We start from the raw sequence: 17,583 nt of genomic DNA, 5'->3' as shown, positions 1-17,583 counted from the left end.
GATGTCCTTTCCTAATCCTGGAGGATTTCTTTACCAAGCTAAAATTGTTGGGAGGCGGGCGGGACAAAGAGAAGATAACATGTAATTAATTTACATCTCTACCATGAGGAATTGAGATATTTAAAATGGATCACAGGGGATCCCTGGGTGGCTCACCGATTTAGTGCCTGCCTTCCGCCCAGGACATGACCCTGGAGTCCTGGAATCGAGTCCCGCATCAGGCTCCCTGCATGGAGCCCGCTTCTCCCTCTGCCTGTGTCTCTGCCTCTCTCTCTCTCTCTCTCTGTGTCTCTCATGAATAAATAAATATTTAAAAAAAATAAAAATAAAATGGATCACAGCAGTCGCGCCTTATCTGAGGTTTCCCGCTCCGTGCTTTCAGTTACCAGAAGTCAACCCACTCTGGAAACAGTTAATCCTCCTCCTGACCTACCTACCGTCAGAAAGGTCAACAGCAGGCACGAAGTCACAACGCCTGGGTCACTCACCTCCCCTCATCTCACCACAGAGGCATTTTATCAGCTCCCATCACAAGGCTGCGTACAGGACAATAAGGTATTTTGAGAAGGACCACCTCCACACTATCATGACAGCATACTCTTGGTTCTATTTTATTATTAGCTATTATTGTTAATATCTAACTTAAAAACTTTATCCTAAGAAGAAGAGAAAAAAAAAACAAAACCCCATAGCCTTTATAGGGCTCAATACTATGCCTGGTTTCAGGCATCCACAGGTCTGGGAAGAGATCCTCCACCTGTAAGCAAGGAGAGCTCAACTATGTAGCTTAACCCAGGAAACTGAACAAAGGGCCCTAACACCCGGTTAGCAAGCTCAAACAAAAGACAACAGCAGGGAGAGGCGGACAAAAAGAAAAAAGAAAAAAAAAGGCCAAGACCGAAATATTAGGAATGCATTACCAATGTAGATCATCACCACTAGTGAAACAACAGAAAAGTATTCACAGACGTCGAGAACTATTCTAATTCTTAAAAGGTGACTTCAGTGCAAAAACCAAGGCTGGGAGCCCGAGCCTAGAGGGAAAGGGGCCCCGAGCCCTCGGTGGGGAAGGGCCGGGGCCCGCGCGGCCGGGGTGCGGCGAGGTCGGCCTGCGGGCGGGCTCCTCCTGGGACGCCTCTGGGGAAGGCTCCCGGGGCCGGGGCCGGGGCCGGGGCCGGGGCGGGGCCGGGGCGGGGGCGGGGGCGGGGCCGGGGGGCGCGGCCCGCACGAGCGAAGCCCCAGACACCGCGCGGCGCGGAAGGAACCGCAGAGCCCGGCCCGCGCCCGCCCGCGCCCGGATTCCTTTTTGTTTGGCTTCAAGGCGGCGGCGGCGGCTGGGGGCGGGGCCAGCACGCGGCGGAGGCGGGGCCCGGGGCGGGGCCGGGGCGGGGCCAGGCCGGGGGCGGGGCGAGCTCCGCGCAGGCCGCGCCCCCGCCCGCGCCCCCCGCCGCTCCCCGCCGCCCCTCCCCCCGTCATGTGACCGCAGCCTGGACGCCAGGCTTGTTTTTCCCCTCGGCCCCGCCGCACCGCGCACGCGCCCCGGAGCCCATTCATTCGAAATGCGTAACAATGAGCCCCGGGGCCCAGCGGCTCGGCGAGCTCCCCCGGCCCGGCCCGGGCCCCCTCCCGGCGCCCAGCGGGGGCGGCGCCTCGCGGGGGGCCCCCACCCCACCCCCGCCGGCCGCCCACCCGGGGCCGGCCTCCGACCCTCCGCCCACACGCGCCGAGTTGAAGTCCAACTTTCCGGGCAGCCCCGGCGCCGCGTCGGCCCCTTCCCCCCCGCCCAGGCCCCCCCGTCCCCGCGCACCCGGCCGGGCCACCCACCGCGCCACCCGGCCCCGAGCGCCGACCTCGCCGACTCCTCCCCGCCCCCGCCCCCGCCCCCGCTCCCGGGAGCCCCCTCGAGCCCCGCCGCCGCCCAGCCCGGGGGAGCTGGCGGGAGGCGCCGGCCCGGCGGGGTCGCCGCGGGGCAGCCCTCGGCGGGGAGGGGGGGAGCGCGGGCCCGAGCTCCCCGGTCCCCTCGGGATCCCGCCCCTCCCTTCCCCACCCCCACCCCTTCCCGAACTGAAAGACAACAAACCCGCCGCGGAGTGCGGGCAGCCCCGGCGGGGCCCGCCCAGGACGCGACAACACCACCGGCGGCTCGCGTGCCCCCTCCCCGACTGACGGCGGCCTCCCCGGCGCGCCTCCCGGCTCCCGCCGCCGCTCTCACTGCTCCACCGAAACTTTCCTACTTACCAAACCCGTCGCCATTACCAAGTCTTTCAAGCTTCGTCTTCCCCCTCCCCTCAACCCCCCGGGGGCCGAGCCTCCTCCCAGCTCTTCCGCCCTCCCATTGGCCTACGGAACTGCCCTTCGGCGCCTCCCCTTTCCCATTGGGCGCTCCCGTGGCCCGTCTCGGGAGGCGGGCTTGTATTGACTTTTGTGTTGTGTTCACTGGGGAAGGCGGCCTGTCAGTCACAGGAGTGAGCGCTCCGGATTGGACTGCTGCCGAGACTCCGGGGACCCAAGCCAAACTTTGCCCCCGAAATGGATTGTGGGTTCGTAGTCTCGGCCTTGCTCTGTTCCGGGAAACCGCGGGCGCGAGGAACCGGTTGGACTACATATCCCAGAGGTGCGTGCGCCGCGCTGTCTTGATAGTAAACAAGAGTCATAGGGACACGTGTATCAGCTCGTTTGTTTTGGTGTCTGGGACAAAAGGGAGGGGGCGGAGGAAGGGAGTGTTTTAAAGCTTCGGCCTCTTCTCTTCCTCTGGGCCTCTCGTAGCCGTCGGAGAGCCCCAGGCTCTCGCAGCACCCATTTCGGGCCATAAACAGCCCGAGTCGCTCGCTGCTGGAAGTTTGGCAGGAGGCCAAGGTATTGTTTTAGTGCGAGGGGAAGGAGATGACTGCACAAGCGGAAGCAGTGCAGCCTCGCGGGGGACCAGTCACCCACAAATCAGAGCCCCGGGCATGATGGGGATAATAAAGCCGGCGTTGGGCTCCAGTGGGAAGAACTAGAATTCCTTTATCCTCAGCCTTGCCTGGCCAGCACCCCCTGCCCCCCCCCCCCCCCTTGCACAGCAACTTGCCCCCTCCCATCGGTTCCCCCAAGATGTGCTGAACGCTGGCTCCTTGCCAGGCACTGAGAGGCTCGGGGATGAGCAGTGAGGGAAAAGTTCAGGGTCTGGAGAACTTACAAAGCTGTAAGAGGTTGGGGGTGGGGGTGGGGTTGTAGACAATTACTATTGCCTCAGACACCGAGGCAACTCCAAGCGGTCTTTTCCATATTGACGAGCTTGCCCCTTGGCTAAGGGAACAGGAGCACAACTTGTGACTTAAACTGAATTAGTGAATCGTTGTCCAGGTGTCCCTGGTGAGTTTTTGTCCACCGGTGTTCCCCTCCAGACGTCTTGCCAGTGATGAAGAGACAAGAATGTCTTGCCACTCCGTTGCCACTAGGAGTTCCTCCTTAGGTTACTTATTAGTAACCTCTGACTCATCAGAGGAGGGCGGCTTCCCCGGCTTTATAGGCTTTATAGGTCACTTCCCTTTAAACGCGGCTGTCCATCAGTCCACCGAGTCTGTAATTGATGTTTTTACCATTCACATTACGGAGGCATCATTAAGCTTTTCTCCTTTGAACCTGTAATGTTTAATCATTTAAGCTATGCTTCGGATTTTATATCTTTACATCACCATATGTGTGCTGAAAATTAAGAGGAAATCGTACATTAGTTAGAAATCTGTAGTCAAGCGACTGAAAAGACTCTCTAACCATGGCTGATTATTCCTGTAACACACACACACACACGTACATCTCTTGAATTTTTAAATCTCCCCGAAAGCCACACAACAAATCAAATCCCAAATAACCTCGTGGGTTCAAACAAGTTTGCCTCTTCTTTTAGGGGTTCCCAGTTTGAAGCCTTGAAGTAAAATTATTTTAAAATAGTTCTCCCTACCATAGGACCAAAGATTTATTTTCTTGTATTCACAGATAGTAACATTGTAAATTTTTTTTCCTAAAAATAATTGAGGGCGAACAAAATGCCTGAATTTTTCACTGAGGGAAAAGGACAGGATTTGAATTTATTATCTCTCAGAGATTAAAAGAGGGATCCAAAAAAGAAACTGGACTGTGACTCTGTTACTTTGCCTTCCTTTTTTGTTTTCCTTATAGAGGAGGATTGCTGTGCTGCCTCTCCAGTGTTTAATTTTTTGACAAAAAGAAAAAATTGTGGAATTTACCTAATCATTTAAAATAAAATTTGAAATATTTATCTTACTCCCTCCAGAGAACTGAAATCCTTTCCTTCCTCCCCAAAAAATGGGCTCTCAAGCCACTCCTTTGCCTATTCATTGCGTAAACCGTAAACTGTGAGGCCTGCTTTTAGCTGACCCTTACCTTATTTATTTTTTTTAAGTAGGCTCCACACCCAACCCAAGGCTTGAACTCATGACCCTGATATCATGACCTGAGTTGAAGAGTCAGATGTTTAACTGACTGAGCCACCCAGGTGTCCCTGAACCTTGCCTTAATTTTAAAGGGTTTTCTATCTGAAAGTTCTTACTAAAAGACTTACTGGAGATGTTTTCATTGGTGGACACTATGATGGGAAGAATAATTTCAGCTTCAGATGAAGATTTTTCACATTATTATAATTACCTTTTAATAGCCCTCTGGGCCTCTCTTAGCCCTCGGAGAACCCCAGGCTCCCGCAGCACCCATTTCAGGCCATAAACAGTCCGAATCGCTCGCTGCGACTATTATTTGTTGACCACTTGCTAATTGATAAGGCTACAAAGATATAAAGTATTTTCACATACTTTTATTTTCGTCTAAGTCACTGAGTAAAATCCTGACATTTCAGTCACAACTGTTTCAAGTATCAGTATTGGAATCTCTACATCTTGAAGGTGGACAATTAGTCCTGTCTTTTGACTTTCCTGGGAAGCTATTAGTACCTCATGTATATTTAACAGGTGTATCATCCTCATTAATTCTTGGGTGACTGACAAAACCAGCCAACGCATAGCCCAGAGCAAAGATCAAAGTAAAAAACTAGTAAGATCTCCTTGAAAATCTTTATGTATGTAAATTCTGCTCTCACTAAGACAGATATAATTAAGAACTCATAAACACAGAAACTTCTGTTTGTTTTTTTAACTTCTGTTTTCATAAAGAAACAAGAAGTACTGATTTGTTAAAGGTAGTTTTAAAAAAAAAAGGTAAATCCTACTTGGAGGGTAAAATTAAACAACAAATTTGCCTCAATTCCAATACGTCTGGCACACCAATGACTACTTCGTTGACTGAGATTGAGTTCAAGCACATGGCATTGCTTACATATTGAGACTATCGCTGTTCAGATCGTTAAAAAGGAAATGAATTCACTCCAATCAAGTACACATCTCCCTCGACTTACAATGGGGTTATGTCCAATAAACCCATCATCAGTTGAAAATATCATTAAGTGGAAAATGCATTTAACACACCCGACCTGTGGAACATCAGAGCTCAGCAAAGCCTACGTTGCACATGCTCAGAACACTTAGATTAGCTGACAGTTGGGCAAAAATCCTCTAATACAAAAGCTATTTTATAATAAAGTGTAGAATGTCTCATGTAACGTATTAAACACTCTCCTGAAAGTGAAAACTAGAATGGCTGTAAGTGTTTGGGCTGTTGACCCTCATGCTCACATGGCTGATGGGAGCTGTGGCCGGCTGCCCTGCCCAGCTTCCTGAGAGAAGATTGTCCGCCTGGGAAAAGATAAAATTCAAAGTAAGGTTTCTACTGAAAGCGCATTGCTTTTGCATCATTGTAGAGTCGAAAAATTGTGAGTTGAACCATTCTAAGCTGGGGACCATCCGTACTAAAACCAGGAAATGGGACACATGTATGGTCTAAAGTAGTGCCTAGACTCTTCAGATAGCCTCTCTCGGTACATTATCAAAATCTTACAAATATCTTTCCATGTATGCACTATACTTTTAAAATAAATTAATTTTGTAATTAATTCCAAGTACTTAGGTATACTCAAGTTGTAAGGGAGTATATGCCTGGGAGCTAATGACGAGTGCCATTTTAGAAATGAGTAACATGTTTGTTGTAATTTGTGATTCTCCTACAAGTTTAAGTTTTACTCAGATGACCATAAAGCAAGACCTTTCTTCAGTGGTTGCTATGTTGGGTGTCTTTACACCATCACCTTTAGGAGGAAGAACCAAGGAGGATTTGGTGGGGGGAGGGGCGCCTGGCTGGCTCAGTTGGTGAACCGTGTGACTCTTGATCCTGGGTTGTGGGTTCGAGCCCGATGTTGGGTGTAGGATTACTTGTGGGTGGGTATTGGTGGTATGTCGATGCCATTGGGGGAGAACAGACTTGGGGACTGAAAGAAGGGGAAAGAATGGGTTCAACTTTAGATTGTGAGCTTTTCCATGCAAGGAAGAAATTTAGGTAGAGTTCTTCAACGTGGCTGAAACTATGTGGGGTTTAGGAGATCCAAGTGGGGAGAAATCAACTGGGTGTCCTAAGGACTCAGAGGGGGCGATGCTTTGTGGCCTCACTTGTCCTCAGAAATTTTTTTAAGTTGCCCAACTTGGTATTCATGAAAATGTGAGCATTTAGAGAAGGCAACAAAAATTTTGACTTAATCCTACTTCCTATTTGTAAAGTTAAGCAGCAGTAATAGGGTTTTCATCTTTCAATGTCTTTCTTATGTCTTTTATTACAAGTTTTCTAGATTAGAGAATTCCTGTTATCTGAACCATGTAACACAAACTCCCACATATTTTCTCCCCATGTCAGTTATTCTAGGCCCTTATCTACTATTTTCTTTCAGCTGCCAGTCAAAAGTACCCCATTTTAGAGGCGAGTCTGATAAAAAGCAATTAAAACCACAGGGATAAGACGTGCACAGCTCTTGTCACACTATGCTCCACTTAGTGTTTTGCTTCCACTGGCCAACCCCCAACCTTGGCGAACGTTCCCTCCCCCCTGCCTCCACCTCCTGTGCATCCTTCTGTCTGGGCCCTCAGTGTACAAGTCTGCTCAACAAATGGAGGAGGAGCTGGGAGGAAATGAGCAGCGTGCTCTGTCTTACGAGCATAGAGTCATCACGGGCTACGCTGTGTGTCCCGTGCTGCTGGACACACGCCGCGAACAGGCTTCCAATCCACTTGCACGCCCTCAAGTCCCACAGCTTATCACAATGTGCCGGGAGAGTAAAAATGTGGAAGCTCATTTAAGTTCGGCTAATTTAAGGACCAAGCACACAAAAAAATTGCCCAAAGATGTGTTGATACCGAGCACCTCTTCTAAAATAATCAAACGTGTCATTTACACATGCCGTGTGTATAGGTGTCAAGAATATAGTCACTATTGTAAAGCAGTGGCCCCAAGGAGGCAGAGGGGGTCTCGGGAGACAGCTGGTCCTCTTGCTCCTCAGCAGGACCTGGGTCGGTTTCCATTAGGACAAAGATGGAAAATCAGCGATGGGAAGCAACTTTATGAGATTTCTGACTGGTCGTATTTACTGCTCACTCATTCACTCACTGTAACCTTTTTTTTTTTTTTTTTTTTTTTTTTAATGTTAAGCAGAAAACATTCAGGGTTTCCCTTCTGGGTGGTCATGGGCGGGAGCTAAGGCTGCTTTGGTCATTTGAGTCCATTGCCAGCTCACACTTAAAACTTTCCCTGGTCTCCTGGAAAAGAGCTCATTTTGGGTTTTTTTTGCAGTTGAGAGTAAAAATCCACTTACTGTAACATCTCAATTATTATCAATACCAACAAAACGTTTCATATATATACATCTTGCACTACGTTTTGGGTTTTTTTTTTTTTTTTGTGGGGTAGGGTGGCAAGGGTCAGGCTGTGGTTAAATCTGGGGTTAACCACCTACCTAATACGTGTCCTTTCATCTTTATGATGCAGTTACTTCCACAGCATGCTTCATCCCATCTTCCCAAAAGTAAACGTTACACCCATCTTCAGGATTTCTTGGGCAATTTTAGATTTATAGATTTAAAGCATAAAAAGGGACTGAAAGGCCCAGATCTATTGGTCAAATAAAAGTTTTCCTCTCGAGAGTCTTCCTCTGCACTGCAAACTTGACACCTTTTTCTCAATAGGCTCAATATGGGAAAAAACAGGGAGCCAAGAACTGCACGGGGGAACCGAGAGCTCGCAGGTGCCTGGAGTTTGCCACCCGCTCACCACGTGAGTGATTTAAGTGATGGGGCAAAGTCCCTGCTTCTCACTCCCACAGACTGAATTGATCTGAGCCCCCACAGTTCTTCTTGGGCGCACAAGCCCTCTTCCAGTCCCTGGTAAAGACTTTCCTGTTTATGTTTTCATGATTCGTTATACTGTTAAGGTTTGTGTGTGTGTATGTGTGTGTGTGTTTTTTTTTTTTTTTTTTTTTTTAAGTACCTGGTAAGACTAACAACTATACAGTTTCAGTTGCTCAACCAGTTTTGCTGCCTTTAAAAATATCCTGGAACAGGTAAGGTTGTCTCAACTCCTCTTCCGATCTGTTCTGGTCACAGTTCTGATACTCAACATGGGGCTGTACTTCACAGTCTCAATTTCAGACGCCAGCCTTCCTTGTCCTCCTGTGTCTCCCTTGTGTGTTAATAATCCCATTGCCCCCTTAGGTATTCACATTTTATTTAGATGTTAGAATTCCTTCTTTGGTTATTTAACCAAGCCGTGGCTTATCCAGATGTATTACTTGCCCCTCCGGGCTTACACATGACCAGTTTTAAGAATGCCATAGGTCGTGGAGTCCTTGTTGTAAACATAACATTGCTTCAGAATACTGGGAAAATTCGATCAGTGTCTTCAAGATGCATTAGAAAGGAAAAGGCCTTGGCACTTAATCTTACATATTTCAGTCCAACTCAGGTCCCTTACTTCATGTCTCATGCCTCCCTTACAACATTTCTCCGCATTTTAAATGGCCTGCCAGCTTCTAACAGTAAGCCAAATACCCCCACAGGTGTCACAAGTAGTGCCGGTTACAATACACGCAGCAAGCCCTAGTTCATGATGACATGCAGGACACACACTTCTAGAAAACAAGGAGAAGCACTTGTGTTACTAGAAAGTTCTTCTAGAATAATTTGTAGCTATACATAATATATCCTTGAATGAAACTTCAACAGAGGATTTCCCAAGAGTAAAGAATCTTGATTTGTGGCTGAATGATAACATCCACATCCACAAGTCAAACTTGAGGTGTTTTAATTAGACACTTTAACATGTCACTTCCCCCGATTAGCCACATTTCTTTAGCAGACCTAAACGGCCAAATTAGTCTGCAGCACACTACAACTGTTTAAATCACGTATGACTAATAGTTAAAATCTGTAAATACCCATTGCCATAAAGAACTATACTTTCTTGTTGCGTTATGCCCAGGAGGCAGCTCTCACATGGGCCACCTCCCTGTCCTGCTTCTCACATAGTACAATATGCGCTACGGAGGTCCTAGTAAAGAAATAAGTGAAACAAAACAAAACAAAACAAAAACAAAAACAAAAATAAAAAAACCCCCAAACTTCATTAAAAACATTTTATTATAAAAGTGTGCTTTATTATAAGGTAAATTTAAATATAACCAACAATACTGAAAATAATGTAACTGGCATTTACAGCCTTGGTCAGAGTTCTTTATTAAACAGGCATTTGTCTGCTATTCCATGAATAGTTAACAATCAGCTGATGCAACAAGATCTCTTAAAAAAAGTGGATAAAGAATACAGAATAATGATCCAGGAATCTGGGGATTCGTCATGTTTTTTTCTTTTTTAACAGACCTGGCTTTTAAAATAAAATCTGAAATAGAAAACAAGTCATCTTCTTGTTGTAAGCTCTCTTCCTACAAGAAAGTTTGCAAAATTGTTAAACAGTGTTCTAAAACGTGGCTAAGTTATACTTTACATACTTTTTATATGTACATTATTTGATGAACACATTTTAACCATATTTTCATTATATATGTAAGACCATAAACGTTCTCTAGTAACATCATACTATAATGGCCACAGAATATTTTTCCCCAGGTACACATTTCCTTAAAACTTATTTCCCAAAATGAAATTACTCATTTAAGAGTGAACTACTGGTTCAAATTAACCTCTCCAGACACTGGGGTCATGTGGGCCTAGAAATCACGTGAAGAATAATACTGCTTTGGTCGAATGTAATTCATCCTGTGTGTCAGAACAGTAAGCACATTAATTATCAATGAAAAATCTATTAAGCTCATCCTGCACTTTTGAGTCCTACATTAATGTAAATGGCAAGGCCTAATGGTACATTGGGACAGGACAGAAATTCCTTTTATCTTTACGTATGGTTTTGCTTATAAAAGTTTATTTCTGCCACCCTAAAGAAAACCCATGGGAGATGTCTGCAAAGGATATTATGTACACCTAGTAAAGAACAGAGAAATATGCTGTGTGTGGATAAGGACCCCAAAATATTTTTGGCATAGGAGAGGTGGTTTTTTCTTTTTTCTTTTTTTTCTTTTTTAGCATATGTAAGATCTCTGGCTTGTAGAAGACAAGTTTACATAGCACTTAAAAAACCATTTGTTACATTAAATGTCGAACTCAAACTTTTAAAGAGTATAGAGAACTACAAAATGGAAAAAGGAAGCAGATATACGCTTTATGAGGAAATTGTGTTAATGATCTCTCCTCTAAAAAAGGACTCTTCCCTATTATCATAATGACCACACTGCCCGTACTTAAAACCACTGGTCGCTGACATTATGCCGAAGAAGTCAAAATGTACTTTATTGCAAAAATATAAAAGGTTGGAAAATTGCATATGATGTGTTCTATCATTTCACCATAGCCCAAGGCCAGCACAGAACTTATCAAGCCAGAAAAACTTGAGAAAACAAAAATGATTAAAACTGTACTTACTATATATAGTGAGAGTTGTAAAAAGAATGTGATGCCATGCTGTCCAGCATGATTCATTGCCAATTCCCTTTTACATGGGCATAGTCACTAACACAAGCAATCCGAGGAAGTCCAAATGAACACAAATCGCCCATGGCAGCGTCCTTGAATTATCTTCTTACACACAGATACTTTCAATATATTACAATCATTTGAATAAACCTTTCACTCAAATTGTAATTTTGTGGAGTACAAAGTCATTTCATCAGTATGTCAATATTTCTTTGATCTACTCTTTAGAAAGTGATGGTAAAGCCTATTGAGTATTAAATCACTACTCTGTTTACAGATACATTGTAAATGTAAAAAAAAAAAAAAAAGGGAAAAAAACCTGAAATCACAGAAAATGCTTGGCATCTACACAAACACATTCTCAGTGGACTAACCACTACTGTGTAATTTTGTCACTACAGGTCTTGTTCCAGACTTTTGCTTCATGCAGTGGGTTCAACAATATCCATGTTAGTTCCAAACAGGGCAACTAATTGTTCTTCATAGGTGGCAATGTTCCTTTTCATAATTTCCATGCAAGGTCCCAAAAGCCTTTCAAATGCCTGCACATCCATGGCTAAGAAAAGGCGAGAATAAAAGAAAAATACATAAATTTAACATTCTTTGGAAATCTGAAAAATTCTGAAGTCACTTATGATGCCCATTCTGCATTGTGTTAATGCTTTGGTACTTTCAGACATGTATCAAGTGCGAGAAAAGGGCATAAGGATAAAAATGTTCCACTTGAAAAAGTCAACAGCCAGTGATTGTGCAATGCTAGGTTGGGTGGGAGGCTCCTGGTCTATGGTAAGAAAAAAATGGGCTGTTATGGCAAGGGTCTTGAAATTTGAAAAAATAAATTCGTTTTGATGTCACCACTTCAGTAATATGAACTCCTTAAAGGGGGCAAGGGATTTTTCTTTTTCCTCTACTGTCTTCCCCTCTCGGGGTTTACAATGCTATGCTGTGAAGACCCAGTGTTACCTTTTATAATGATTACTCTCTCACCCTATTGTCCGGTCAGTTCCAAGTGGTGGCCAAAAGGCTGTTGTCCGCTTGTAAGTATATGCCGTGTCTCACTTTCCTTGCCTGTCTCATGCATTTTTAAAAACTCAGTGTGTAATATACACATGGGAAATATGATCCCACTCTTCTACTGTAGAAATACAAATTAAAACAAAATTTTTTTTTGCCTTTCATATTTGCAAAGGTACAAAAGACAAAGTTTGTAAGAATAGAGAAGTGGACATTCCTGCACTGCTGGTAGCATGTAAATTAGGACGGACCAAGAGAGCTGGCGGTTTACCTTGAACGCCACAAAAAGAAAGCATACTCCTGAGAACATTTCTAAGGGAAAATCCTGTATGTGGAAAAGTAGTCTGTGCACACAGGCATGAAACTCCCCACCCCAAAATACGGAGCCAGAACCCCCAACATACTTGCCACTGGGAGATGGAGATGACTAACTTATATGTATACACGTAATACAATGTTACAATTTGATAAAATGAGAAATAAAATGAGCAAGTGCCTAATAAGCTAGTGAATGAAAAAAAAAAAAAAAAACCAGTTGACAAAACTTTAAAACCAGAAAACTCATGCAAATAAAGATGAGAAGGAATTATAACAAGATGTGTTAATCACCGGGTGGTGGTGGTATGAGTGACTCCTTAGATTTTCCTAACCTCCTCTGTATTTCTCAGATTTTCTTTAATGTGACTCAATTTGGTATAGAAAAAAAATTTTTTTTAAGATTTTATTTATTCATGGAAGACACAGAAAGAGAGAGAGAGGCAGAGACATAGGCAGAGGGAGAAGCAGGCTCCATGCAGGGAGCCCAACGTGGGACTCAATCCCGGGTCTCCAGGATCACACCTTGGGCTGAAGGCGGCGCTAAACCGCTGAGCCACCTGGGCTGCCCAGTATAGGAAAAAATTAATGGGGTTTCACTCACTTTACCTTTACTCTTACTCCTGTCTGTACTCAGGAAAATCACCTATCAGTTTCTACCTACCATCTCTTTCCTCCAAGTATAACACTTGACTAATATTTTTTTTAAATAAATTTTTATTTATTTATGATAGTCACACAGAGAGAGGGAGAGAGAGGCAGAGACATAGGCAGAGGGAGAAGCAGGCTCCATGCACCGGGAGCCCGACGTGGGATTCGATCCCGGGTCTCCAGGATTGTGCCCTGGGCCAAAGGCAGGTGCCAAACCGCTGCGCCACCCAGGGATCCCAACACTTGACTAATATTATACTTACTGAAAAGCCTTTTCAAAAGTGACTTCTCAAAGAAGTTAATTCTGAAGAAGCCTGCAGATCTGAGGAAGCTCAGTTTATTCTACTGAACCGTGGGCAAGAGCACAGAGTGGCCAATTACTGTGGAATCAATTTTCCTACAATGTCCGTCTACATCAATTCCTGAATTCCATTTTTCACTGTTAAAGTGAAGTTTTCTCCTACGTCAGATCTCATACAGACAGAGGTCTTCCGGCTGAAGGGGCATTTGTACTGCACAGAGTGAACTGCTGAACAACAGAGAAAACTGTACTGCGCTCTGACAAAGCTGAACGTTTGTTTCCTAGGACGAGGATGAGGAAGTATTTCCGCAGACCTTCCGGCTCTGCCCACAGACCTGGATGTACACAATCAAAATACTGTTCTAGCTTGCTTTTTATAAGGAACACAAACTTTACTGGAAAGATTAGACCTAGAAGTCCACAGTCAGAATCTTTCGGGGTGCCTGGCTGGCTCAGTGGGTTAAGTGTCTGGCTCCAGCTCAGGTCATGATCTCAGGGTCCTGGGATCGAGTCCCACCTTGGACTCCCTGCTCAGTGGGAAGCCTGCTTCTCCCCCTCCCTTCGCCTGCAGTTCCCCCTGCTTGTGCCCTGTGTCAAATAAAATCTTTAAAAAAAAAATGTCCTTTCATGCCTGTACAGAGGAACAAAATAGGCATGTGACAATTTGTAAAGAAAAAAACTAAAGGTTCCCACAAATGGATTCTAATGAACCCTAACCTTGTTCTCTTTTGTGGGGACCATAGAACTTGGGAACCCAGTGAGACCATCAGTACAGTCACACGAACACACCAAATGCAGGACAGGCACGTCCCCTGCTCTGACTCCTACCTAAACATTTGACAGTCCCGATGGCGTGTGCGGAAGCTGCTCGAGGTTTGTTAGTGACCAGAGCCAGTTCTCCGAAGTACTGTCCCCGGGAACACCGAGCGATTTCCACGGCGCCGTCCTCTTCCACCTCTGACTTCCCCTGACAAGGTAAGCAAGAGTATGAGCCTTCACTCCGCTTACGAAAACCCAGTAACCCTAGCGTAAGCATCGAAAGGAAAGCCATCGCTAACGCGGAGTCTTAGGGCTGGGCAAACACTTACCTTCCTTTTCATAGTGATTTTCACTTCGCCAGATTCTACGATGAAAAAAGAATCCGCCGAGTCTCCCTGTAAGATAGAAACCAAAGCAGAGGGCAGAAATGTAGACTTAGCTGACAGCACACTCGTTGCCTCTCGTAGCCCTGAGATCAGTCCGGCTCCACCGTATGGACCCTCTGCCCGAAAAGTGAAGCCCACCCCCCCACTGGAACAAACTATCTCACCGTCTACACTGAGAGGCTGTGATCAATGATTACATAGTCGCGAGCTCATCTGTAAAATTGTTTGAAATAATAACAACTCTCCCATGGCACTTCTTGCTAAAACTAGCCAAGAAAATATGACAAATACAGAGGTAAGAATTGTGCCCCAAGTCCAGCCTGGGTGGCAGCGTACATAGTCAGGAACGGAGTGCCAGGTCCCAGCACAGCCCCTGCCCTGCCAGCTGATCCCGTGCTCCTCGAGAAGCACTCGGATGGGTACCCCGTGTCCTCTGACAGCAAGCATCAGCACGGGCACCCACAGAGGAGAAAACCACCAGCCTTACCAGGAAGCAGTCCACGGGGGCCCTGACATTGTTACAGATGTCCCACTCCACCTCGGGGCCTCAAAAACGCTTCTGAAAGCCTTTCTAACTACATCCCCACTTTCCCTTCTTTTTGTTTTTGGGTGAACTCTGATTTGATTCCCAATGATGCCTTCTGAATTAAATAGTACAGGACAGATGATAGCAGATACTGACTTTTCGGGAGCCTCTCAAAGCGATTCTAGAGAAACTTGTGTATTCTGAAACTCTTTAGTACATATAATTCAAGAAACACAGTATCAGATTACATCACAAAAATGTGGACTGTAGATTTATGTAATGTATGTTTATAAATGATTAAAAGACAAGTAATATCTAAAAAGACTATAATCTCTTATCTTTATTTCATAAGAGCTTCCTGTTAGATTTTTAAGTGTTTAAAATCATAATAAGACTACTGACTGTAATTTTTTCTTTCAGATTTTATTTTTAAATAATCTCTACACCCAGAATGGGCTTGAACTCACAACCCCAAGATCAAGAGTCACACACTCTACTGACCAAGTCAGCCAAGCGCCCGATAATTTTGTTTTCAAAACGTGCTTTAAATGCATGTTAAAATGGCAAAATTGGGCCGGTGGGTTGTGCCCACTGAGCCAGCCAGGTGCCCCCACCCATTGCTTCAGAACTGTAATTAAGAAATCCAGGCTGTAAAAAAAAAAAAAAAAAAAAAAAAGAAAGAAATCCAGGCTCTATCATCTGTCTGCTTTATCTGTCAACTTCAACTAACTTCATAAATCCTACTTCTTGGCAACCCTGTTGTAACCAAGGTGTGTAGCCCTACCCTTTCCAACTGGGGTCCCAAAGAAGCATCAGGGGTTAAACAGCATGTTGGCCCCCATCTCGTGCCTGGAAGCTGACACAGTACACGCTGCTTGTGGATTAATTTTATCACGAGAGTAGCCCCAGGAGGCTTCGTCCTGAACTAATCAGACCAAACTGCAGTAACTCCCAGCACATCTTCGGGGTCCTTATTACACCTCAAGGAACACTTGCCTGATTGTTGACAACATCTTACTGTAGATACATTTGAATTTCACGTGCCAATAAAAAATTATCCTGAAATCCACCTGCCGATTTAATACATGATCATCAGGAGTTCGTTATATAAAGAAAATATTCAAATAGCTTAATGGCTGTAAATTAAACCACTCTCAACAGGTCCTTGGGTGGAATATTCATTTAATCTGCACTGCATACTAGTTCTAGACACACATGAAAAATGTATCAAGACTTGCGGTAAGAACGGATCGTAACCCGGAGCTGAACCCCCTATACAGCACTATACCTGAGCAATGATTTGTTCCCCATCGTTGTATACTTTGGTGCCTATCACATCTACCACTTTCAGGCGCTCAGAAACCTACAAAGGAAAAAAAAATAGCATTAAACAGACTAAATAGGTATCTTATCTATTTCGCAAGTTAAAGACCAGCAGCCTATAGGCCAAATCAAAGGAGCAATGTGTGCTTTGTGCATGTGTGTCGTGTTAATGAACTGCCACCATTTTAAAATCGATTTCTCACAAAAAATCTGAATTCTCAGCTTCTCTTGAAAAATCAGGAGACTCAGCAACACTCAGGCCACATTAATGGCACATGGTGACAACAGGCTGTGGGGACCAGCAACAGTTCTTTGGCTGCAGCACATGGTCAGCCGATGTCCCATCCTGGCTTTGTCTTCTCCTGTACGTTAGGATTTCCAGCCCCCAATCGACTTTCATTTAAAAGAGAGGCTGCTAGACATGATCAGCTGCCTCATACGCATTCTGTAATGTGGCCAAAACCTCTACCGGGCGTGTACCAACAACCCAACAGACAAATTTCAATAGATGAGTCAGTACTAATCCCAAGGCTTCTGGCCAAGCTGCAGTAAGATGGGGAAGCCGGGGGTAGGAGATCTGGAGGCGCTAGGTTAGAGAGGTCATCAGACACCTGAGAGCAGATGTCAACTATGTGGTTGGATAAATGCGCCTGCCATTGGGGGGGGGGGGGGGGGGAGAGGGACCTTGCCTGGCAATATCAATTTTAGGAGGCATCAATATATAAATGATATTTAAAGCCAGGGGATTTGACAAGTTCACCAAGTAGTGTAGCCTGAAAACAGAAGAGACCCGGAGTGTCAATCTGAAGAAGAAGAGGACTAAACAGTAAAGTTGACTGTGAAGGAAAAGATACACTGTGTTTGGACCAACTAGTGCTACTGTCTACATTTCTACCGTAGCTTGAAGCCTGCTTTAAATTTTTTTTTTAAGTTTTTATTTAAATCCTAGTTCACAAATCAATCAAATCCAACACTTGCATACAACACCTGGCGCTCATCGCAGCAATGCCTTCCTCAACCCCCATCACCAGTTGTTTCCCCCTCCCCTCTCTCCTCCTCCCCCCTGGTAACCACCAGTCTGTCCCCTATAGTTAAGAATCTGTTTTTTTTTTTTTTTAAATCTGTTTCTTGGTTTGCCTCTCTCACTTTATTTTCCCTCAGCTCATCTGTTTTGTTTAAATGTTACATGAGTGAAATCATATGCTATTTGTCTTTCTCTTAGTTTGCTTAGCATTATACTCTCAGGCTTCATCCACGTCGTAAGTGCCAAGAGTTCATTTTTTTTTATGGCTGAGTAATATAGTAATATTCTGTTGTACATATATTTCCCACTTCTTC

At 45.0% G+C, this 17,583-nt stretch overlaps 2 protein-coding genes and 1 long non-coding RNA gene across 10 annotated transcripts in view; 1 reads left to right on the top strand and 2 right to left on the bottom strand.

Annotated features, from left to right (window-relative positions):
* Nucleotides 1-2,382, bottom strand: part of HBP1 (HMG-box transcription factor 1) — a 28,515-nt gene extending 26,133 nt beyond the window's left edge. The window contains exon 1 of one of the 2 annotated variants that reach the window (XM_077864024.1): nt 2,239-2,382. In XM_077864024.1, the coding sequence (XP_077720150.1) occupies nt 2,239-2,253 (15 nt within the window). In that variant the 5' untranslated portion in view covers nt 2,254-2,382. Of the gene's footprint in view, nt 1-437; nt 537-2,238 lie in introns of those variants that run through there. The other variant, XM_077864025.1, reaches the window with a different exon arrangement.
* LOC144292982 (uncharacterized) overlaps nt 1-15,987 on the top strand; it is a 38,473-nt gene extending 22,486 nt beyond the window's left edge. For 2 of the 3 annotated variants that reach the window (XR_013360412.1, XR_013360411.1), the window contains exons 2-5: nt 8,115-8,202; nt 13,995-14,226; nt 14,478-14,691; nt 15,343-15,987. This is a non-coding gene — a long non-coding RNA (uncharacterized LOC144292982). Of the gene's footprint in view, nt 1-382; nt 556-8,114; nt 8,203-13,994; nt 14,227-14,477; nt 14,692-15,342 lie in introns of all 3 variants that reach the window. The other variant, XR_013360410.1, reaches the window with a different exon arrangement.
* The window catches only part of PRKAR2B (protein kinase cAMP-dependent type II regulatory subunit beta), a 92,508-nt gene continuing 84,476 nt past the window's right edge, over nt 9,552-17,583 (bottom strand). For all 5 annotated transcript variants that reach the window (XM_077864026.1, XM_077864027.1, XM_077864028.1 and 2 more), the window contains 4 exons: nt 16,211-16,285; nt 14,340-14,405; nt 14,080-14,218; nt 9,552-11,526 (listed from right to left, as the gene is read on the bottom strand). In XM_077864026.1, the coding sequence (XP_077720152.1) occupies nt 11,393-11,526; nt 14,080-14,218; nt 14,340-14,405; nt 16,211-16,285 (414 nt within the window). In that variant the 3' untranslated portion in view covers nt 9,552-11,392. The remainder of the gene's footprint in view (nt 11,527-14,079; nt 14,219-14,339; nt 14,406-16,210; nt 16,286-17,583) is intronic.

This window comes from Canis aureus, chromosome 21 (assembly GCF_053574225.1).
Source record: "Canis aureus isolate CA01 chromosome 21, VMU_Caureus_v.1.0, whole genome shotgun sequence".
Lineage (NCBI taxonomy): Eukaryota > Metazoa > Chordata > Mammalia > Carnivora > Canidae > Canis > Canis aureus.
The sequence above is the reverse complement of the archived record's forward strand: the minus strand, read 5'-3'. Positions and strand labels throughout refer to the sequence as shown.